The sequence below is a fragment of the Orycteropus afer genome, unplaced genomic scaffold (genome assembly GCF_000298275.1).
Source record: "Orycteropus afer afer isolate SDZICR_OR568_19922 unplaced genomic scaffold, OryAfe1.0 scaffold00039, whole genome shotgun sequence".
Taxonomy (NCBI): domain Eukaryota; kingdom Metazoa; phylum Chordata; class Mammalia; order Tubulidentata; family Orycteropodidae; genus Orycteropus; species Orycteropus afer.
The window spans coordinates 2,138,714-2,163,897 of record NW_006921626.1 but is presented as its reverse complement, the minus strand read 5'-3'; the positions used below and the strand labels follow the sequence as shown (position 1 = coordinate 2,163,897).

The following is a 25,184-nucleotide window of genomic DNA, read 5'->3' as shown; positions in this document are numbered from 1 at the left end:
AAGTATGTGGGAGGGTGTGCACAGATTGTATGTAAATACTACCGCCATTTTATATAAGTGACTTGATAATCTGTGAGAGGCCCTGGAACCAATCTCCCATGGATACCTAGGGATGACTGTATTCTCATTGTGTTTGTAAATGTATAGAATGGGTTATAATTTTAAAATAAATCATTTTTTAAAAAATCATCTCCCAGAAACTGTATTTCGCACATACCATGTGATTGGTTTCCTTTCCTTTGCTCTTCCCAAAACAAATGTTTTATGGCTGGGTTTCACATTGTAGGTATCATATTAACAGCTGAATGCTTTTAAGTAATCACGTAATGAAAAACTCCTGCTGTGAGTACAGAATAAAAGGGAAAAATAAGTAAGCAGCATTTTCACTTAAAGCATGTTATTAATAGTTATAAATGGGAAATTGAAGGATTCTTTTAAAAATACATTTAGAAAGCCCAAGGATTAAAGTAAGAAATTGTACAGTTATGAAAGGCTTTTTGAAAAGCCTGCTTAGTCATTGAGATTTCACGGATCAGCCGATACACTGTGGCCATAACTTCCAGCCTTGGGAAGATAAAATGCAGGAGTTTTGTGTACTGTGCACCAAGTATGGATTCTACTTACATTTTTCTAATTCCCCATGCAGTTAGTGCCAGTGCCCAGGTATAGACCAATGACATTTTTCTGAGTTACTAAATTTCAGATTTTTAAAAAGATTACTTAACGTCTGTGACACTATCTTTTAAAAGTTGTTGTTGTTGTTTGCCGTCGAGTCGGCCCCGACTCATAGCGACCCCTCCTTGGGTTTCCGAGGCAGTATCACTACGGAAGTAGGATTGCCCAACCTTCCTTCCGAGGAGTGGCTGGTGGGTTTGAACCGCCAGCCTTCTGGTGAGCAGTCAAGTGCCCTAGGCACTATGCTACCAGAGCTCCTTGAGTAACAGACTTTAAATAGTACATTTAGAAATTGTTTAAATGGTTCATCTTTTGTTGTATATGTTTTCATCAAAATAAATAAAAACTGGAAAAAGAACAAATTTTTAGGAGGCAGCATATAAAAATCATAAATGAAAAATTGTAGGTCTTTTAAGAGAATATGTTACTACTTTTATGAAGATACCCTGTTGGAAATGCTAGACCTTCAACTTCTGGTTGATTATATTCTGAAGTATTTTAAATGGTAGTTTTATTGGAATTGTGTTCATGAGGAAACTTGTAGTTTTAATTTAGGTTGTGTAATTTTTTTTTTTTTAATTTAGAAGATTTCTAGATGTACTATGTTGTTGTGATTGTTAGGTGCCCTCAATTCAGTTACAACTCACAGCAACCTCATGTGTGGAGAAGAACTGTGTTTCATAGGGTTTTCAAGGCTATGACCTTTTGAAAGCAGATAGCCAAGCCTGTCTTAATCTCTTAGGTAGACAAGGTACCATTCTTATCCCCTCATATTACAGGATGTAACAGCAACCACTTATTTTCTGTCTGAAAGGCTGAGTCACCCACATACACACATGTGCTCTCTAGAAAAGTGCAAGAATTTATGTTAAGTATATTTTTCACTAACGGAGATGTAAATTTTATTTCAGTCTCTACTCCTGAGTGTTTGGCTTTCTAAGGAAAAAGATATTTTGGATAAACCACAGTCCATCTGCTGTCTTCATACGATGCTGTCCCTCCTAAGCAAGATGAAAGGTAAAATCCTGGTGCCTATTACTGTTTAGAGTTCTCAGGAATTTACTCGGCAGTTCTTGGAAACAAAATTTTGTGTTTGAAGTAACACAAAATCAGAAGGAGAATATCATTTCCCTTAACAAAAGAGACTACCTGTGCAGAGTATTTGATCATAAAGATTTTTTAACTATTAATAAGAGGCTGCTAATGCATTCAAAGTATGAATTTATGAAAATTAATTTTGTAGTTTGTGTCATCATCACAAATAATATTACACAGCATTTTCTTAATGAAGTGAGTGGTCTTCGGTGGAGATAATACTAATTATTTTGACATCATTGGAACAATAATGTATTAAAATAGTTCACAGTAGTTTTTAGCGACCTCTCATTGGGTTTCTGAGGCAGTGTCTCTCTGGAAGTAGATTGCCCAATCTTCCTTCCAGGTAATTGCTGGTGGGTTTGAACTGCCAGCCTTCTGGTTAGCAGTCAAATGCCTTAGTCATTATGCCACCAGAGCTCCTGATAAAAATATTACAAACAGGAATTTTAAATTGATTCAGGGAAAAGATGAGTAGCCTAAATAAGTGGAATATAAATGTTCTGAATAAAATGGATTCTAGATTTGTTTTTTAATACATTCAGAAATATATAGACACATCAAAAAGGAATTTACCTTTCAGACATTATGTTTAACATGAAAGATTAGACAGAAAAAATTGACATGCTGAGAGTTACGGTTTCTTATTGTTCCCTTGTCCCAGCAGTGGCCATCGATGATACCTGGGATTCCCAGTCCGTGTCCCCTTGGTGGCAGCAGATGCGCACAGCTTGTATTCAGTCTGAGAACAATGGAGCCGCTCTGTTATCTGCACATGTTGGGCATTCTGTTGCTGCACAGATATCAAACAGTATGACAGAGAAAAAAGTAAGCTGGCAAAGGTACAGCTTTGATCTGTACCATCTGATCCACTAAGGGGCTGCTTTCCCTTTTTTGGGAGCACATTGTCTCTAATTTGGTGAAGCATGTATAATCTGGAATGTGTGTCCTACTGTATTATTATTTTGTGGGAAGTGCTGCCCTTAATTTGTTTATTCATTCCTATGACATGCATACTTGAATTTAGCCATCACCACATAGAATAAGGGAAAATGTACTGAAGTTGAAGTGCAGCGATCTGGCTGTTTGCCAGTAGCTGGTGATTTGTGGTGAGTCCTTTTAATGAGTCTCCTGACTTCAGTTTTCCCATTTAAAAGAACAGGATCAGACTGCATCACTTTTCAAGTTTGTTGTAGCTCTGAAGTTCTATGATTGGATTTAAGTCTCCTTTTTATAAATGTCAAAGCAACTCTGGTGGTATAGTGGTTAAGGCATTTGGCTGCTAACCAAAAGATCAGTAGTTTGAACCCACCAGCTCGTCCACAGAAGAAAAATGGAGCAGTCTGTTTCTGTAAAGATTCACAGCCCTAGAAACACAATAGGGATTGCTGTGTGTCAGAATCAACTTGATGGTAATGAATTTGGTTTTTTATAAACATCAAAGAGCTCTGGTGGTACAGTGGTTAAAGCGTACACTGTTAACCAAAAGATTGGTAGCTTGAGATCACCAGCTGCTCCATGGGAGATAGAAGAGACAGTCTGCTTCCTTAAAGATTTATAATCTTTGAAACCCTATGGGGCAGAATTGACTCAGTGACAGTGGGTTTGGCTTTTGGTTTTATAAACGTCAGAGCCCTGGCACAATGGTAAAAACATCTGGTTGCTAACCAAAAGGTTGACAGTACAAACAAACCAGCCACTCTGCAGGAGAAAGATGTGGCAGTCTGCTTCCATAAGATTTATAGCCTTGGAAACCCTATGGGATAGTTCTGTTCTGTCATAGAGGGTTGCTGTAAGTTGGAATCAATTCAACAGGAATGGTTTTGGTTTGGTTTTATAAACATGGGTTGTTTTTGGCGTGAATGACTCAGATGAAAGTTTCCTACTAACCTTTTACTTTGTGGTTTTTCCTCGTCTTTTGAGGACTGAAATTTATTTTAAAATGACTAACATTCCTTACATCTCATGATGGATTGAATGATTTTTTTCTAGGAGGTAGTGCATTAAATTGGGTGAGACACCTATATACATCTGTGGAGAATCAGTTAGCATTGCCAACCTCAGTAGTTTATAAGCTAAATGTAATATTATTAGCTTAACCTGTCTATAATGATGAAGAGGAAACCTTAGACACATCTTTGTTTTAAGGTAGCCAGTGTGCATTGTGAAGAGATGTCAGTGTCCTGATTGGTACTGATTAAAGAAAGCTATGGCCCTTGCCAAGGATGGCCCAGAAAACTTTTTGAAGTGAACCTTTGTTGAATCGAGGGTATTACTGCTGGTCTATTTTTAAATGTCTGAACTTTATCGTCATTGCCTATAAGCCTTCAGTATACTCCTGACTCTCATATTTTATCCACCCAAGTAATAACATTTGTGAAACATCCTCTGTGTCTTGCTTTGCCGTGTGTGCTAACTATCCATCAGTTTTCAGGGTACAAGCTTGTTCACATTAATGTTGATTAAGAATCTTTGCCAGAAATCACCCATGCATTTTCTGTTAGTTTTCCCAAACAGTTTTGGATGCTGATTCAGAAGCCCTCACTGATTCCTGGGAGGCGCTTTCTCTTGACACCGAATACTGGAAACTCCTGCTGAAACAACTGGAGGATTGCCTCATACTTCAGACTCTGCTTCATAGCAAAGTGAACAGTCGACCCTCCAAAGTGTCATTGCTACAGGCTGAGCCACTCCCAAGGCTTTCTGTTAGAAAATTATTAGAAGGAGGAAAAGGTAACCCAAAATTTATTTGAGCATTTGCATCTATATTTTTATGCCAAGGTTTCTTTTTGTTTTTTCTTTTATACAAAAATGGCTTAAAAGAGAAATATACTCACATTTTTAAAAAAATAACTTAACTATGTATATACTTCTTGTCAGTCAGTCTTCTCAAAGTCTGATCCTGTCAGTTCCCCACTCAGGACCTCCAGCTGCCTTCCTCTCCATATAAAATGAGCAGTAGTTCTCAGAGAATGGTCAGAGGACTTCAAGTCTTCCCTTCCCTATTTCATAGTCTATATGAGATTGGACTTTCTTCATGTACTTCAACCAAACAGGTCACAGGAGATTGAATATAGAAGCATACTTGAGGATCCAGATATAAACCAGACATTAAAGAGATTTTCCGAAGTATAAAGCAGTGCCACTTTTCTCAGTAATCTTTTCTTTCTTTTTTTTTGCTTTGGGAAATAAAGTTATTTTTATAAAATATGTTAACACTTAATGTATTTATTATTTTTCTTTTTAAATGAATTAATAAAATATATTTTAAGTTTCAGTTTCAATTTCTAACACCATAAATATTGACCAGTACAACCCATTAATCTAAATTCTTTGGGGTTACCAAGTTTTAAGAGTATGAAGAGGTGTAAGATTAGCTCTGGTGGCTTAGGGCCTAAGGCATTTGACTACTAACCAGAAGCCTGGGGGTTCAAACCCACCAGCCACTCTTTGGAAGGAAGATGAGGCAATCTACTTCTGTAGTCATTACTACCTGGAAAACCCAAGGGGTCATTATGGGTTGGAAATGACTTGATGGCAGTGAATTTTTTTTTTTTTTTTTGGTTTACAGAACAAGTTTAAATTCTTGAAATTCTCGTTGTTCTTAGGTGCCATTCAGACTCATAGCAACCCCATGTACAATAGAACAAAACACAGCCCAGTCTTCTGCCACCCTCACAGTCGTTGCTTTGTTTGAGCCCATTATTGAAGCCACTATGTTGTCCCATTGTCATTGAGGGCGTTCCTTTTTTTTTTTTATTTTTACTAACACTCTACTTGACCTAGTATGATATCCTTCCCCAGGGACCGGTCCTTCTTGATAACATGACCAAAGTCATGCCAGCCTTGCTTCTAAGGAGCATTCTGACTATGTGTCTTCCAGGACAGATTTGTTTGTTCTTCTGGTGGTCATTGGTATATTTGAGATTCTTCGTTAACACCATAATTCAAAGGCATCAGTTCTACAGTCTTCCTTATTCATTGTCCAGCTTTCACATACATATGAAGGGATTGAAAATAGCATGGCTTGGGTCAGACACACCTTCGTCTTCAAAGTGATGTCTTTGCTTTTCAACACTTTAAAGAGGTCTTTTGCAGCAGATTTTCCCAATATGATATATCATTTGATTTCTTGACTGCTGCTTCCGTGGGCATTGATTGTAGATCTAAGTACAAAGGAATTGTTGATGACTTCAATCTTTCCTCCATTTATCATGGTGTTGCTTATTGGTCCAGTTGTGAGAATTTTTGCTTTCTTTATGTTGAAGTGTAATCCATATTGAAGGCTGTAGTTTTTGATCTTCATCAGTGGTTGATTTAAGTCCCCTAAACTTTCAGATAGCATAGTGGCTAAGACACTTGCCTGCTAACCAGACAGCTGGCGGTTCAAACCCACCAGCCACTCCTTGGAAGGAAGGTTGGGCAATCCTACTTCCGTAGTGATACTGCCTCGGAAACCCAAGGAGGGGTCGCTATGAGTCGGGGCCGACTCGACAGCACATAACAACAACAACAACAACAAAACTTTCAGAAGTAAGATTGTATCATCTACACATTGCAGGTTGTTAACAAGTCTTCCTCCGATTCTGATGCTGTATTCTTCTTCATATGGTCCAGCTTCTCAGATTATTTGCTCAACATACAGATTGAATAAGTATGGTGCAAGAATACAACCCTTTCACACACCTTTCCTTATTTTAAACTATGCAGTATTCCCTTGTTCTATGTGAATGGCTATGTCTTGGTCTGTGTGCAGGTTCCATATGACCATAGTGAAGTGTTCTGGAACTCCCGTTCTTTGCACTTCTTTCCATAATTTGTTATGAGCCATACAGTCAATTGCCTTTTAATAGTCAATAAAACATAGGTAAACACCTTATATTCTGTGCTTTCAGCCAAGATCCATCTGACATTATTCATCTGTTGATTCGTCGTAATGTGGTGGCTTGTATGTTGCTTTGATTCTGGAGTCTATGCCACCAATATTTCATACCCGCAGATCACCCATGATTTGACAGGTTTCAACAGAACTTACAAACAGACTAGGAAGAAAGATGTGGTGATGTACTTCTGAAAAAACTTGCCACTGAATATCTTATGAGTAGCACTGGAACATTGTCTGATACAGTTCCAGGTGATGAGCCCCTAAGGTTGGAGGGCACTCAGAACACAACTGGAGAAGAGCTGCCTTTCAAAGTAGAGTTGACTTTAATGATGTGGATGGAGTAAAACTTTCGGGACCTTCATTTACTGATGTGGCACATCTCAGAATGTAAAGAAACAGCTGCAGACATTGTTAATAATTAGAAAATGAAATTATGAAATATGAATCTAGGAATATTTGAAGTGTCAAAAAATAAATGGAACACATAAAGATCAGCATCCTAGGCATTAATGAACTGAAATGGAACAGTATCGGCCATTTTCAATTAGTCATATGGTCTGCAGTGCCAGGAATGACAGATTAAAGAGGGATGGTATTGCATTCATCATCAAAAAGAACATTTCGGAATCTGTCAATAATAGAATAATATCCATATGCCTACAAGGAAGACCTGTTAATAACGATTATTACTCAAATTTACTCACCAACTGCTAATGCCAAACATGCAGAAATTGAAGATTTGCACCAACTTCTGCAGTCTTAAAGTGTTCAAACATACAGTCAAGATGCATTGATAATTACTGGTAATTGGAATGTGAAAGTTGGAAACAAAGAAGCAGCATATTGTAGTTGGAGACTATGGCCTTGGTGATAGAAACAATACTGGAGATCACATGGTAGAATTTTGGAAGACCAATGACTTACTCATTGCAGATGCCTTTTTCAGCAACATAAATGACGCCTCTCCCATGGACTGCACCAGATGGAATACACAGGAATCAAATTAACTACATCGGTGGAAAAAGATGAAGCTCCACATCCTCAGTGAAAAGGCCAGAGGCTGACTGTGGAACAGACTGTCAACTGCGCATATGTGATTATAAGTTGAAGCTGAAGAAAACTGAAACAAGTCCACAAGAGCCAAAATATGACCTTGAGTATATCCTACATGCATTTAGAGACCATTTAAAGAATAGATAAGTCACATCGAACACTAACGACCGAAGACCTGATGAGTTGTGGTGTGACATCAAGGACATCATACATGAGGAAAGCAAAAGGTCATTTAAAAGAAAGAAAGAAAGAAAAGTCCAAAATGGATGTCAGAAGAGACTCTGAAACTTGCTCTTGAACATAGAGTAGCTAAGTAAAGCAAATGGGAGAAATGATGGCATAAAAGAACTTAACAGAAGATTTCTAAGGGCAGCTGGAAGAGACAAAGTAAAAGTATTATAATGAATTGTGCAAAGACCTGGAGTTAGATGACCAAAAAAGAAGGCACTTCTGAAGCTGAAAGGACTGAAGAAAAAAATCCAGGCCTTAACTTGCAACATCAAAAGATTCTACAGGTAAAATACTGAATGACACAGGACACATCAGAACAAGATGGAATGAATACACACAGTCATTGTATCAAAAAGAACTGGTCAACATTGAGCCCTTTCAGGAGGTGGCATATGATCAAGAACTGATGGTATTGAAGGAATAAGTCCACACTGTACTGAAGGCACTGGCAAAATACAAGGCTTCAGGAACTGATGGAATACCAGTTGAGATGTTTCAGCAAACAGATGCAATCCTGAAAGTGCTCACTCATCTCTGTTAAGAAATTTGGAAGACAGCTACCTGGTCAACTGACTGAAGGAGATCCATTGTTGTACCCATTCCAAAGAAAGGTGATCTAACAGAATGTGGAAATTATTGAACAATATCATTAATATTACATGCAAGTAAAATTTGAAGAATTCAAAAATGGTTATAGCAGCATATTGACGGGGGCTGCCAGAAATTAAAGCCTCATTCAGAAAATTAACATAGAATGAGTGATATTATTGCTGATGCAGTTTTGACTTTGAATGCATTCCATGTTTCTGTTTTTTCTTCTCACTTGCTAGATGTTAGTTAGAATGAAACATAAGTGTGATTCCCCATCTTTGGATCTGAGTGGTACTCTTCCCTTTCCCTACGTCTCTTACTCATACGAATCTAAATCCTTTGATCTTTCAAGGCCCAGCTCAAATGGAGCTTTCATGATCCTCTAACTGCAGGTTTTCTCTTCTTCCTGTTAATTTACACAGAACTTTATACTTGTTTTCTGATCCATCACTTTTTACTATCTTGGAGTCATTTGGTTCCTGTGCTTATATCTTACAGGACCAAAGAATCTTAAATTTTATATTATCTTTGTGTGCTCAGTATTCTTATCAGCAGCTCTATTAGATACTTGATACTGAATGATTGTATTTGTGGGTTTTTAAAAACCCAGATGTTTACAGATTTCTTTTTCACTTAACTCATTTTTTTGGTTTTTATAAGACTTGTGATAAGTTCTTTCTTGTAAATTCAACAGTACTCCGTGCTGTCCCCTGGTGAAAGTGCAGGGGTACCCTTTTAGTAATTTGGGTCATGGACAGAGAGACTGCAAGAAAAAGTATCAGTAAATTATAGAACATAGAATTTGTTTTACATAATAAGACTTCAAACATTAAAATTTTTGAATATTTTTCAGCTTGCATTTATATTATGACTGGAATTTTATGGTCTAGCATTATGACATTGTTATTTAGCTGTGGCTAAATTTTGTACATAAATATTTCTTATAGAGAAATTAGTTGACTATTAAATTAGTTGACTGTATATTGCCCTAAGAAGCCTAGACAAGTATCATGCTAATCCATCTGTTTTCACTTATTTATACAAAAATGTTTTAAAGATATGCTCATTCCTTTGTCCTATGCTATGTAAAGTTTATTTTGAATTCATGAACATAGAAAGTTTATAGTATATAAACATACATACATACACATTTATATTTACCTAGTATTTTCTGAGTATAATGATATGCTTAGATATTAAATATCCCACCTACTCTTATGAGTTTAGTAGCATATGATCACACTGCAGTAAATGTCATGCCTTTTGGGATTAACTTTTTGGTTCAAAGCTGGCTGTTAGATCTCTTCCTAAGGAATACAGATCAGTACACTATATTGGCTCTGTTTGGTGAACACTGCTCCTTATGTGTTAAAAATTTTCATCTTCTTTCTTGTCTTCAAACTATAGGTGGCATTGCAGACAGTGTAGCCAAGTGGATATTTAAACAAGACTTCAGCCCTGAAATATTGAAACTAGCTAACAAAGGAGGTGTAGAAAACCCCACTGAACCCAAAGAAGGTGTTAACAGAGGCTGCCTTGAAGTGTTAGAGGTAGACATGGACTTAGAAGCCATATCAGGTAATACGTAATTAATGAGAAATAAGACTGGAGAGATGTGACTGACTTACTGTTAGGAAAATGTAACATACTGCATCTCTCTTCTGACTTTCAGACTTGCTGCATTTAGCTTATAAACAGTTTCCTTGCAGTCTCGAGCTAGATGTGCTGCACGCACATTGCTGTTGGGAATATGTTGTTCAGTGGAATAAAGATCCAGAGGTAAGATTCTCATCATCTCTTTCATATTAATCCTTTTTCTTTGCTCATGCTACATACACGTGAGACTGTTAAATAATTTAATTATAAACACTGGATTTTCCCCTGTTGGAATGGCTCCCTTCTAGAAGCTTTGGTAGGCCTTTTTCATACATTATCTCTTAAAATTCTCATAGTAAACCTACAAAGTATAGGTACTATTATTATAGCCATTCCAGAGAATAGAAAACAAAGGCTCAGAGAAGTTATTTACATAAGGGCACACTGCTTAGTAAGTAATTGGGCCAGAATTTGAACTTAAGTTTTTCTATATCTAAAGATAATGTTTTTCCCCACTTCCTACTTAGGTTGTTATAATAAATATATTTAAGTATTTTTTTTTACTTCATTCTTAATTCCTTCTTGAAATGGCAGCTACCTAATAGAAGATTTTTAATGGTATAGTCATTGTGATAAAGGAGTAAAGATCCTTGTTGTGGTTACGTAGTACGGCTCTGACAAGAATGTACCACAAATGTGATGGCTTAAACAAACAGGAGTTTATTTTCTTACAGTTTGGAGGCTTTAAGTCCAAGTTCAAAGTGCCAGGATATAGGGGCTGGGTGAAAGCCCCTCAACTTTGGGCTTCAGCTGTGCCTCCTGCTCCCGACCCACTGAAGCTGGAGGCTTTTCTTCATTCAGCTGCTGGTTGCTGAGGCTGACAAACTCAAGGTTGACAAGTAAAAAGGCACAGTCCCAATGTTAACCAAACCACACAGCAGGCCATTAATTCAAGTCCATTGAAAGTCCCGAGATTGGCAGAGCATGACAGGTTGTTGAATAACGACACGACTACATGCAGGGTTCAAGCATGCCATAAGTTAGAGACCGTTCCCAAAGCTGCTTATACACAGGAAGCAGGCCATCTCCCTACAGCAGCTAATCAGCTGCTTGTGGTAGATCCCACCATGGAGTTGATTGCCAGTCTCATCATGGGGAATAACTACATCCAGCTGCCCAGCCACTCAACAAGGCCCAGCCAAGTTGACACACAAACTTAACCACCCCAATATCCTAATGTCAGCCTAGAGTTTGTTCATTAAAGTGTCTGTGTTTGACACTTCTGTCACATTCATCTCAGAACAACATTCAAGAAAACCTTATTATATGCAGGGCTGATTCTATTCCAGGATTATCCTCCTTTCCTTTTCAACTCTCTGCTTTACCATCCTTTTCTACCACTTTTGGTCGACACTCTTTTCTTCAGGGCATTCAGAGTATAGAAACAGTGTAAGGAGAACTGCCCAAGCGTGGAAACCAAAGACCTGGATTTTGATACCAGGTGATTGGCCAACAGGTGTGTGGCCTGGAGCCACAGAATCTCTGAATTGTGTTTTTCCTCCCTCTTCCCTTTTTAATGAAGGTGCTAATCCTTCTAAAATGTGAAGACATGTGGTGGATATTCCTCTTGGCCAGTACAATCCATCACTTAAGCCTTTCCTAGGCGTTGCTGTTACCTAATTCCTTTCAAATCATTATTCATTCCTTTATTCTCCTTATATTAGTTGCATTCTTGTAGAAAACTCTGATGAACTAATTCATACTTTACTAATAGTAACAATATTCTTTTTTCCTTCAAAAAGACAGTGTTGTCTTTAATATATAATATCTAATGTTTACATATTAAAGGAAGTCACAAAAAAGTAAGTGCTTTGAACAGAGGAATGGATTTGGGTCAATTAAACTATGACCAAATGTAATTTTAGGACAGGAAATCCTATTGATTCTCCTCAGCTTAATTGGCTTAATAGGCTTGATTGGTAATCATATTTAGGCTACTACTCAAATGGGATAAATACTTTCCTACATGAAAGAAACAAGATGTTAAGACTAGAATGAGATCATACTAATTTCTGAAATCTGAGTGAATTCATTCCATATTCAAATCTAAGAAAGTGATATTTAAGCAGAAAACTTTAACAACAATCATTTATTAACCAAAGGCAGCTTTGCAGAGGGGACACAGACAAATGCGTGTGTTCAGGCCCCCAGTGCTTCTGCTTATTAGCTGTGCAACTTTTGGGGGTGTTTCTGAACTCTTTGTGTCTCCGTTTTCTCCTAAAATTGAAGAAGGATTTGCTAAATAATTTTGTAATCTGTACATAGATGGAGGCCTAGTGGTATAGTGGTTAAGGCATTTGGCTCCTAACCAAAAGTTCAGTGATTTGAACCCACCAGCTGCTCTGTGGAAGAAAGGGCAGTTTGCCTCAGTAAAGATTTACAGCCTTGGGAACGCAATGGGGGTTTCTTTGAGTTGGAATCGACTAGATGACAGTTTGTTTTCGTTTTTGGTGAGTATGTGAATTAAACTCATCATTTTTGCCAAAAGTGATTTCAGTAGTTTTGAGTCTAATGCAGGTGTGTGTATAAAATAGAGAAGCTGGGATGGGGGTTGGATAGGGAAAGGAGATGAATATTTGACAGGAAAACAAGAAAAACAGCCACTTTTAAAAGTAAACAATTCGAACAGTGGGTAATGATAACACTTTCTTAAAGGGTTGTAGTAATTTGTAGAGAAAATGCATGCATAAGGCTTGACACTTTGATTAGTGGTATCATTACCCTCTGTTAAAATTGTTCACTTTTAAAATGAAGTGGCTGTTTTTCTTGGTGTTTTGTTGGTTACTATATCCTTGGATCTTCAACCAGGGCCTGGTACATAGTACAAAAAATACAAAAATAAAATACACTGCTGTTGTGGCAATTATGACTCATAGCGACACTCCTTGGGTTTCCAAGGTGGTAAATCTTAATAGAAGTAGATTGCCCACTCTTCCTTCCGCGAAGTAGCTAGTGGGTTTGAACTGCCAACCTTCTGGTTAGCAGTCAGATGCCTTAGGCACTGTGCCACCAGAGCTCAGAAATACTTGTTGAATGAATACTATACAAAACATTATTCCACCTGCTACTTTGGTGAGTAGCGACTGGGATCTTAAAAGCTAGCAAGCTGCCATCCAGATGCAACAATGGATTTCTCCTCGTCTAGAGCAAAGAAGAATGAAGAAAACCAAAATTCATGGAAACAATTAGTCCTGGTATACCATCCAATCTGCAGCCTATACAACTATGAGACCTGAAGAACTAGATGGTGCCCGGCTACCACTGTCATCCACTTGGAAGGGGATCTGTGTAGGAGATCCTTAATAGAGAGGGAGAACAATGTGGAACAAAACTCATCATTTGGAGGAAAAAAAAAAAAAAGGCAGGGACCAGGTTTGCTGGTCCAATAGAGCCTTGTAGAACCACTGAGACTGTGGCCCCTAGCTGCCCTTCAGGTCTAGAATTGAACCCACACCTGTGGTTTCCAGCCAAACAGAATACAGGTATATGAGTTGAACATTTACCTCAAGTAGATATACTCTTTGGAGATAACAATCATAGGAGAAAGAAGGGCTGCTTATGCACAGGGAGACAGCTCAGGGGGCAGGAGTGTATGGAGGGGTGGACACTGGGAAGAGGTAACTATGGGGGGAAGGGGGAGGGGAGCTGTTGCATTGTGGTAAACTGTGGTCAATGACATGAGACAAAGTATATGTGAACTGCTGTATGGAAAGTGAATTTGCTCTGTAAATCTTCACCCAAATCACAAAAAAAAAAAAAAGAAATACTTACTGAATGAACAAATTGTAGTTGCAAAGAAGTAAGCTCACTGTTTTTGTATTTGTGTGAAATTTAAGTACTTACTGGAGAGAACACTGCTATGACATACAAACCATGTTGTTGTTGTTACACAACACTCCTTGGGTTTCCGAGGTGGTAAATCTTAATAGAAGTAGATTGCCCAGTCTTCCTTCCGCGAAGTAGCTAGTGGGTTTGAACTGCCAACCTTCTGGTTAGCAGTCAAATACCTTAGGCACTGTGCCACCAGAGCTTAGAAATACTTGTTGAATGAACGAATTGTACTTGCAAAGAGGTAAACTCATTGTTTTCACATCTGTGTGAAATTTAAGTACTTACATACAAACCATAGTACAGTGGCTTTTGTATCCAAATGTGAGGACATACGGTATGGGGCTTCGCGGAATTAATCATTATATGCTGTTGATTCTAACTCATGAAATTATCTTAGGAAAAATTACTTCTTACCTAATAATTCCATGTTCTTACTGCAACATTGTGAAATAGCTTTATGCAGAGATGTAAGAAGCCACCATTTGTATTGAATTTAAAACATATACTAAAAAGTATTTTTTTCTCTTCCCTCCCCTTTTCTTTTCTCTCTCCTCCCTCCTTTTTCTTTACTCTCCCTGTATGTAAGGAAGCACGTTTTTTTATTAGGTCAATAGAACACTTGAAGCACATTCTTAATGCACATATTCAGAATGGTAAGTAAATAGATGTAAACAACCTCACTACTTGATTGAAAAGAGGCAAGAATCCTTAGATTATTATCCTGTGAAGTGTTTATCTGAGGATCCTGCACATTACCATCTATTACTGCAGGCTAGATACTGGCTGTTTTAACTACTTGAAAAAATGCAGTCCAGAAAAGAGGCAAAAGAAATAGTAGTTATTACCTTCTGTCCCCGTGCCTGTTTCCTGAGCTTATGCTGCTTAAGTAAGGGGGATATTATGTATGAATTATGATTCTGTCTTTAGTTCACAGGTTGCTAATGAAAAAGGTGTGTAGTTCTCAGGACTGTAATTCCTGGTGAATAAATTAGGAATCCTGAAGCCTAAAACTATACATACACACTACCTTGAACTTCTTTAAATAAGCGTGAACATTCTCCCTTGGCTGCTGTACCACCGGGACTGCTGATGTGTTTGTGAAAAAATGTTACTACATTTTTTAAATTATTACAGTTATCATTGTAGAGAAATTGTGAACAGATTGGAAGTTCTGTTTAATAGATGGATTTCATTATAAGAACTAATTGAGGAGATCGTTACTGGGCTAGTTAGGAACCTTAATACAGATTGGTGAGACTAGGTGTTAGCTGGGAAGAGGGGAGATATCACCTTTATATCTAGGTGATAAGTTCCAGGGCAGTTACTTAGTTTGTTCTCCTTCATCTGTATTACCAAATTGCAGGAATTCACAATATGATGTCAAATTGTAGAAATTTGAAAATGTCTCATTTTACAGGAAGAGAATTTGAAAATTATTTTCTCTCTTAGATGAGACCTCTTCCACAGGGAGAAAAAGAATTTAAAGTGACTGAGTTTGAAAAAAATAGTCTGTAGATAATTCTGTCCTTATTGATAAAATACACCTACTATCTTCTGGCTAGTACTTCTTAAATTTAGACCTTTACCCATCTGTACACTAAGTAAGCTTCTTGACTTCTCAGCCTTAAAAAAAAAAAAAAAAACCAACTCAGTTCTAGCTGCAGAATCAGTTATGTGGGTAGTAATAACAGTGTATGAAATGTCATGTTTATACTGCCTAATTGACAGCTGTTCCAGAAATTTTGGTTTTAATGCCACAACTTAACTGAATATGGAAGTATAGATAGCCCAGAGTTTTTTTGTTTTACTTTTTCTTTAAATTATGGTATTGACACGTCCTAGAACAAGGGGTTCTAGCGTTCATACTGTGGTTAAGAATAACTCAGAGGCAAGCAGTTTAGTTTTCAGTGTAGCTTTTATTATCTGCCACTAGATTAGGAGACAGGAGAACAGTTTCCAGAGCTTTGTCTCCACAAACAAAAGCAGTTAGGAAAGTTTTAAAGCCAGGGGATATGGGGAGTTAGTTTTGTATACTCAAAGCTTTTGGGAAGGAGTCATGTCTTATTTATAGGGGGCAGGGTTATAGCCTAGCACAGAAGTGGCTGACAGATCCCTACTTTCTGAAATGGGTCCTCTATGGCACAAATGACAGTTCTGGTGATTTTTGGTTCCTTAACATGAGTCTTAATGTTCCAGGTTCAGCTAGAAGACAGAGTTGTTCTTTTTACACATGCCCCTTAGCTGGCTGAGATCAGCTCATAGTTAATGGCTGCAAACAGGAAGGTTGGCAGGAAATGGGGTGGGGGCATTTCTTTGTAGTTGGCTGATTATTGTTGTTGTTATTGTTGTTATACGCCATCGAGTCGGACCCGACTCATAGCGACCCCGTGGGTTTCCGAGGCAGTATCACTACGGAAATAGGATTGCCCAACCTTCCTTCCAAGGAGTGGCTGGTGGGTTTGAACCGCCAGCCTTCTGGTTAGCAGTCAAGTGCCTTAGGCACTATGCTACCAGAGCTCTCAGTTGGCTGATTAGGGCTTGTCTGTTGCCTGTGGTGTCCCTAGGGACTATCCCCAGGAGTAGTGACTTTCTTTCTGGCTTAACTAGACTCAAAGGTAAAGAAGTTTTCTAAACCAGCTGGCTTCAGTTGTTGTTGTTGTTAGGTGCAGTGGAGTCGTTTCTGACTCAGTGACCCTATGCACAGCAGAACGAAACACTGCCCGGTCCTGCACCAGCTCTAAGATCCCTGCTATACTTGAGCCCATCGCCACAGCCACTGTGTCAGTCCATCTCGTTGAGGGCCTTCCCCTCCTTCATCAACTCTCCACTTTACCAAGCATAACAGCTTTTCTAGGAATGGTCCTTTCTGACAACATGACCAAAGTAGGTGAGACAGTCTGGCCATTCTCTCCTCCAAGGAGCATTCCGACTGCACTTCCTCCATGATAGATTTGTTTGTTCTTTTAGCAGTCCATGATACTCTCAGCATCCTTTGCCAGCACTACAACTCAAAAGCATCAACTCTTCTTCGGTCTTCCTTATTCATTGTCCAGCTCTCACATACATATGAGGCAACTGAAAATACCATGGCTTGTGTCAGGTGCACCTTAGTCCTCAAGGAGATATCTTTGCTCTTCAGTGCTTAAAAGAAGTCCTTTGCTGCTGACTTGTCCAGTGCTGTACGTCATCTGATGCCCTGACTGCTGCTTCCATTGGCATCAATTGTAGAACCAAGCAAGGTGAAGTCTTTGACAACTTCATTCTTTTCTCTATTTATCATGATGCTGCTTACAGGTCCAGTTGTGAGGATTTTTCTTATCTTTATATTGAGATGTAATCCATACTACAGACTTCAGTCTTCATCAGTAAGTGCTTTAAGTCATCCTCACTTTCAGCAAGCAAAGTTGTCATCAGCGTATTGCAGGTTATTAATGATTCTTCTTCCAATCTTGATGCCGCGTTCTTCTTCATATAGTCCAGCTTCTTGGATTATTTGCTCAGCATATAGATTAAATGAGTATGGTGAAAGGATACAACCCTGACACATTCCCTTCTTGATTTTAAACCATGCAGTGTCCCCTTGTTCTGTTTGAATGACAGTCTCTTGGTCTATGTACAGATTCCTCATTAGTACAATTAAGTGTTCTGGAATTCCCATTCTTCTCAGTGTTATCCACAATTTGTTAGGATCCACAAAATCAAATGCCTTTGCATAGTCAATAAAACATAAGTAAACATCTTTCTGGTATTCTTTGCTTTGAGCCAAAATCCATCGGACATCAGCAGTGATATCCCTCGTTCTATGTCCTCTTCTGAATCCAGCTTGCATTTCTGGAAGTTCTCTGTCAATATATTGCTGCAACCATTTTTGGATTCTTTTCAGTAAGATTTTACTTGCATGTAATATTAATGATATTGTTTGATAATTTCCACATTCTGTAGAATCACCTTTCTTTGGAATGGGTACAAATATGGATCTCTTCCAGTCAGTTGGCCAGGTAGCTGTCTTCCAAATATCTTGGCATAACCAAGTGAGTGCCTCCAGTGGGGCATCCGTTTGTGGAAACTTCTCAGTGGGTATTCCATCAATTCCTGGAACCTTGTTCTTCACCAATACCTTCATTGCAGTTTTGACTTCTTCCTTCAGTACCATTGGTTCTTGATCATATGCCACCTCCTGAAATGGATGAAGCTCGAGCAGGTCTTTTTGGTACAGTGACTCTGTGTATTCATCCCTTCAATCTTCTTTTGATGCTTCCTGCATCATTCAATATTTTTCCCATAGAATCTTTCAGAATTGCAACACAAGGCTTAAATTTTTCCTCAGTTCTTTCAGCTTGAGAAATGCTGAGTGTGTTCTTCCCTTTTGGTTTTCTAACTCCAGGTCTTTGTACATTTCATTATAGTAATTGGCTTTGCTGTTCGAGCTGCTCTTTGAAATCTTCTGTTCAGCTCTTTTATCTTGTCATTTCTTTTATTTACTTTAGCTGCTTTCCACTCAAGGGCAATTTTCAGAGTCTCTTCTGACATCCATTTTCTTTTTTTCTTCCTTTCCTTTCTCTTTCTTCATGGATGATGTTCTTGATGTCATTCCATAATTATTCAGGTTTTTGGTCATTGGTGTTCAGTGCATCAAATCTATTCTTTGGATGGTCTCTGAATTCAGGAGGGATATATTCATGGTCATATTGTGGCTCTCGTGGACTTATATTAATTGTCTTCAACTTCACGTTGAATTTGCATATGATCGTCTGATTCAAAATGGCTGAAACCGGTCCATTTCGTCTCACTAATGCCTAAGATATCAATCTTTTGCATTCCATTTCATTTTTGACAACTTCCAATTTTCCTAGACTCATACTCTGTACATTCCATGTTCTGATTATTAATGGATGTTTGCAGCTGTTTCTCCTCCAGTTGAGTTGTGTCACACAGCAAATGGAAGTCCCAAAGCTTTACTTTATCCAAATCATTAAGATTAGTTCTGCTCTGATGATGTTAGCTCTTTCTCACTCGTATTTTGAGTGCCTTCTGACTTAAGAGTCTGGTCTTTCTGCACTGTATCGGACAGTGTTTCAGGGCTGTTCATAAAGTTTTCTGGTAATGTATCAGAAGATGTTTCTCTGGTATTCATAAGGTTTTCCCTGGCCAGTTTTTGAGAAGTGGATGGCCTCTTCCTTCTTCCTAGTCTGTCTCAGTCTGTAAGCTGCATTGAAACCTGTGCACCATGTGCAACCCTGCTGGCACTTGAGGCATTGGTGGCACAGCCTCAAGCCTCATAGCAACACACAAGTCACCACAGTACGACAAACTGACAGACAAGTTTGTCTTCTTTCGCTGTTTGAAACCTCTCTGCCCTCCCTTTACCTGGATTCTGTGGCTCTATCGTCCCTGGCTTTTCACCCCACCTTCCAGCCTCTTGGGTGTGTGGCCTGTCTGCCTCACCTTACCTAGATCCCGCAGCTCTGTCTCAGCTCCGGCTCCTTCCGTGCCTCACACGTCTGGATGCCTGGCCTGTCTGCCCGGCCTTAACCTGGGTTCCCTGGCTCTGTCTGGACCCCAGCTTCTCCCCTGCCTCCTGCATCTGGGTGCCTGACCTGTCTGCCTGGCCTGACCTGCGTTCCTGCAGCTCTGTCTCGGCCCAGGCTCCTCCCGTGTCTCCTGTGTCTAGGTTGTTCCTGGCTTGTCTGGCCAGCCTTACTGGGGTTCCCATGGCTCTGTCTCACTGGCTTCAGTATAACATACATATACTACTGCTTTAGTTTGGATGGTTACATATGAGAAAAAATCTTCCTAGATTTTGAAGTTATTTCCATTGTTTGAATATTACTAATAAAACTCTCCCCAGCAATCTTGCATGTTACTTTGTATTCAATTCTATTGAGTATGTACTTAGCAGTAGAATTGCTAAGTCATAAAGTAGATACATGCTTAGCTTTAGTAGATAATAACAAAAAGTTTTCCAGGTCATTTTACTGACTTACTCTATTTTATTAACAACATATGTGAGTTCCAGTTGCTCCACATCTTTACCTTACTATTGTCAGTAGTGGGTTTTTTTTTTTGTTGTTGTTGTTGTTGTTTTAATTTTAGTCTTTCTGGTATGTGTGTAGTATCTCATTGTGGCTGTAGTTTTCTTTTTCCCTTATAATCATGTTGAATCTTTCCTTAAGCTTATTGGTCAGTTAGATACCTTCTAAGGCAACTCGGTTCTGACTTTAATTATTAAAGATAAAAGTTTCATTAACTTTATAAATATTACATAAGGTACAAGTAATGATATCTAAATTAATAGCCCATGGCTTTTATGGACTTAAGGAAGACAGTAGTTTATTATGTGATGAAAGTTAAAATACTTTCACTACTTTGCTTTTTATTTATTATCTAGGTATTGCGCTGATGATGTGGAATACATTTTTAGTTAAAAGATTTTCTGCTGCTACATACTTGATGGATAAGGTAAGGTAATAGTAAATTTTTTTGTATTGATTTCTTGTTTCCCTTTAATTAATTGACATATATTAGAAAGCTTATAAGCATTGGACCTTATTAGACTTTTTTATTTTGATACTAAATTTTATTTATGTTCAGTTAAATGTGCGTCCCAATGCTTGCTTTACGATGACATGAAGAAGAGCTGGAAATCCTTAAAAAAGAGAGTAGTACACAGTAAACGCCTCTTAAACAGAGAGATTATGACTAGTTGTTTATTCAAGCAGGAACTTGAGTTTAATTTTAAATTAAAATATATAAATGTACATTTTTCTCCACAATCTCTGGATGTAGGGCCAAGATGCCATCTTTGAATGAATTTGTTAGAGTTCTACTTTGTTTTTTCTTGCACCAACTTCCCTCATAATGCATTGCCTATGATTTCTAGATCCTATTTCTTTAAAGTTATGATACAAACTGAGTATAAAATCTTTAGAGTTTTCTAATTTATCCCCTCATCTTTGTAGTATTTTACTGTCTAGTTGTAACAAACCTAACTAAGCTTTAGTTTTTCTCCTCTATAAATCTTTGGAAAGCGTGCAGTATTTATAGTATTTATAGAAACAATTCTAATTTTTCTCATTCATGTTTCAGCAGTTGCTTAATTACATTGTCATGTATAACCAGCATGAGCAGATTGAGGAAAGAACATAATGTGTAAGCAGAGAACTCAGCTGATAGGAGTAGAGGCTGCTAGAGTCTCCTCCTAGCCCAAGTAAAGTGTGTTTTACAGGCTGGTTGAGGAAGTAGGTTAATCTGGCAGATCTGTTAAGTAGATGTCAGTTAGGAGAACTACCACTGTAATAATGGCAACCATTCTTTACACTTTAGAGTGACAACCATTCCTAAACCATGACGAGCAGAACAACTCACACCCATTTTAAACCACTGCTCCCCTTGGAACTGCTTACTTTGAGGTTACTAGTAGCATTTTTTCTTGTAAAATCAAGCAATTCTTTCCTCTGTGTTCATGTTTCTTGCCTGCTTAACAACTTCTTTCTTGATACTCCTTCCTTTTGGCTTTTTTGATATTATTCTAATCTGCTTCACCTCTGATTACCCCTCTTTGACAGAATAATAAAAATAATAAGTATTTTACTGTTAGTATTTACAGTTTCACAGCCTTTTCATACCCACTGTACATTTGATCCTCACGACAACTTGGACATGGGTGAAAACAGTTGTGAACTGGAAAGCAGAGGGTTTATGATCATTCATTCAATAAATATTTATTGTAATGAGTATCTTTTATGTGCCAAGGACTATACTAGATTCTGGGCCTGCAGAGCTAAAAGTCACAGTCCCTGCCACAGTCAAAGAACACATAGTCTAAAAGACAGGTCAGTAGATAAGAAGGTGGTATTGGCATACAGAAGAGAACATAAATAACAAAGAGAAGGCTTCTGAGCTAAATTTTGAAAAATAGGTCTGTATGAACCAGTAAAAAGTGGGAGTGAGGAAACTTACTCCCAACAAAACATCCTGGGGATATGAGGTAGCTCATTGGATTCAAAGAACTGCGGGTAGTTTATTCTGACTGAAGCATAGGCTGTAGGAAGGAGAGGGCGACTGAACATGAAGAATCCCTGTGCAGTCTGTGGATTTTGGGTTTTCTAATAATACCTGTAAACTGCTTTGCATGGGACCTGGCACAAAGTAGGATATATGGTAATTCTCATTTTATCGTAAAGACACTGGGGCAGTTGTAAGCAGAGGATTGGTGTGTTCGACTACTTGCATTTTAGGAGATGATATAATGTAAAATATGTTGGACCTGGGTGGGCTGAGCTTGGTTGTTCAGTGACTTTTGGCATAATCTCAGTGACATGTTTGAGGTGGTCTTTTGTCCTGGAGTCTTTTCTTCCATTGCCATTGTCTCAAGTTTCTTGTCTCACCACGATGTTCCTGAAGGGCAGAACTTTTATCTCCCACTTACTATAGAGTAGACCTGTATAGAGTAGGAAATCACCTTATTTTCTGGCAGGAATATAACTCCTGACTGCTTTAGATTGTTTTTCCTTCTTTCTGATCATTTAAAACTGTTGTGTGTATTTATCAACAAGCAAAATTGTTAGCTACTTTTATCGATAACCTTGAGTATGGTCCTGGGTTTTTAAGACAACACAGTTACTTGTTTGTCCAAAGTAAGCACTAGACTTTTAGAGAAGTTTTTCTTAGTATTTTACTTAGTTCAAAACAGACATAATTTATTTTTGAGAAGGATTATTTGTGAGCCCAGTTATAAAACTGGGATATATTTTTTAAGTTCCACCACAAAAAAAAAATTGCACTGTGTTATGGATGCGTTAAAGCTGTTCATTGAGTCAAACGGTTAAATTGGTGAAAGGTTGCCACTTTTATTTGTAGCTGCAATATCTTTTAAATGTAGTTATTTTTACTTTCTATATTGTAATAATACCTTTTAATTTAAATTATTAAAAAATCAAGCATTTTGCATCTTTCTGTCTCAGGTTGGAAAATCACCAAAGGACAGATTATGCCGAAGGGTAAGTGAATCTCCTTAACTGGAAAGTATAGTTGTCAGCCCTGCACTTTATATAGTACCTTATTAACTGAAGTGGTAAACTTTGCCTTTTGCCATTTGATGGCATAATAAAAATGGAAAGAGAATAACTATATTAAGGAAATTGGTGATGAACTATGGCCAATTTCAGTTTGTCTTTCTAGATTGTCAGCAGGTTTAAACTATATTTTCACAAGATGTGTTCAACTTTGGACTGTGAACAGGAGGATAACATGCTACCTGTATACACATACACACACATGCTGAATTATTTATTTGCTTTGGAAATGTGAGGAATTTATTGATTGTTGGTTTAAAACAAATTCTATTTGAATGTGGTGGCTCTGTGGATGTAGACCTTGTAAGAATCAACTAGAACAAGCTCTTGCCCACAGCATTTGTGCAGTATTTAGTTCACAAGCTTGAGGATGCTGACAGACTGGTAAGAGTTCAGGTTTATTTTAGTTCAGTGGGCCCAGTTCAGTCCCTAAGAGCATCATTGAAACCAGACCAGGCTAAATTTTCTTTGAACTTTCTTTGTTGGAGTCTAGTGTGTGTATCTTACCATGTATGCTGATGATTTGGCTATCAAATGCCTTAGCAAACTGGACAAGGTATGCTTCCCCAGGAGTGCCATAGTCTAGAGTAACTGATAAGGCTGTATCTTTTCAGTACACAAAGAACTCTAATTTTAAAGTTAATAGTAGTACCACTTTTATATAAACCAAAACCAAATGGACTGCTGTTGAATCGGATCTGACTCATAGTGACCCCTCCTTGGGTTTCCAAGGCAGTATCACTATAGAAGTAGATTGCCCAACCTTCCTTCTGAGGAGTGGCTGGTGGGTGCCTTCTGGTTAGCGGTCAAATGCTTTAGGCACTATGCCACCAGAGCTTCTCCACTTATATATATATATATATATATATATATATATATGTATATATGTGTGTGTGTGTGTGTGTGTGTATCGTATATATATATATATATCCTAATTTTAAAATTGGTTCAGTCTAAAGAATCTAAGGAAGGACTTAAAATGTGTTAATTAAAATGTGTTAATGTCTTGACTGAAATTCAAGCCTTTCTTTTCTGTGTAGAAAAGTCACTTGAACAGGTGCATTGTGTTGTTTTTGTTTTTCTGGTAGTAATTACAGTTTTGCTGCAGGGGCTAATTATGTCCCTTCTTAAAAACAGGATGTGGGGATGAGTGATACAGCAATGACATCTTTCCTTGGCTCCTGCTTAGATCTTCTTCAGACCTTGATGGAGGTAAAACAGATTTATTTCCACAGGATGTGAGACTATTTTGACTTAAGCCTTAAAAATGGTGATGTTTCTTACTTGATAAATAGAGTTTGTGTGTTTTTTATTGCAATTCAGTAAAAGATACATGTAGGTTTTCACTTTGCTCCTTGTAAAGTCAGTAGGCTATTTGCAAGCTATTATTTTTTCCAATTCTGAACACAGTCCTTCATTCTCAAAATCCACAGGCAGATGTTAGCAGGGATGAAATGCAAGTGCCTGTCCTGGACACCGAGGATGCCTGGCTCTCTGTCGAAGGACCGATCTCAATAGTGGAGTTGGCTCTTGAGCAGAAACAAATCCACTACCCACTGGTGGAGCATCACTCTATCCTGTGCTCGGTCTTGTATGCAGTCATGAGGTTTGCTTTGAAGACTGTGAAACCACTTTCACTTTTTGATAGTAAGGTAAGCACCTCAAAGGATTTCAGAGCTATTTTGGAGTTGAACATAACACACACACTCCACCCAAAAGGCCTTCATGTCCAAGAGACCTTGTATCTAAAACCACCAGGTGGCAACTACAGAGTAACAGATTGTGGATATGCAGAAAAACTTTCAAACATTGATGCCCAAAATGTTCATCACTAGAGCATGAGTAGCTTTACCCCACTTAGTCACACTCGCTCTAGAATCATAGATGTTTGGGTCTAGAAGGTGCATTAGAAAATATCTGGGATTTCTTGTGTGCAGATGAAGAAAAAATACCTCAGGATGGTGGGAGGATTTGTACCAGATAACTTGGTTGAAGTGCTGGACCTTAGACTAGAGCCTGAACCTTCCACCTTGAAGGCCAGTGCTCTTTTCTGTCTTCTACATTTCTGAAACTGTTCTGGCTTTTCAGACACA

General features: G+C 38.2%; 1 protein-coding gene across 1 annotated transcript in view; it reads left to right on the top strand.

The window, feature by feature from the left end:
* Nucleotides 1-25,184, top strand: part of RAB3GAP2 (RAB3 GTPase activating non-catalytic protein subunit 2) — a 175,304-nt gene that overhangs the window by 146,065 nt on the left and 4,055 nt on the right. The window contains exons 22-31 of the mRNA XM_007936932.2: nucleotides 1,587-1,692; nucleotides 2,438-2,598; nucleotides 4,275-4,503; nucleotides 9,938-10,108; nucleotides 10,203-10,309; nucleotides 14,604-14,670; nucleotides 20,406-20,476; nucleotides 22,981-23,016; nucleotides 24,229-24,303; nucleotides 24,525-24,743. Of these exons, the coding sequence (XP_007935123.1) occupies nucleotides 1,587-1,692; nucleotides 2,438-2,598; nucleotides 4,275-4,503; nucleotides 9,938-10,108; nucleotides 10,203-10,309; nucleotides 14,604-14,670; nucleotides 20,406-20,476; nucleotides 22,981-23,016; nucleotides 24,229-24,303; nucleotides 24,525-24,743 (1,242 nt within the window). The remainder of the gene's footprint in view (nucleotides 1-1,586; nucleotides 1,693-2,437; nucleotides 2,599-4,274; nucleotides 4,504-9,937; nucleotides 10,109-10,202; nucleotides 10,310-14,603; nucleotides 14,671-20,405; nucleotides 20,477-22,980; nucleotides 23,017-24,228; nucleotides 24,304-24,524; nucleotides 24,744-25,184) is intronic.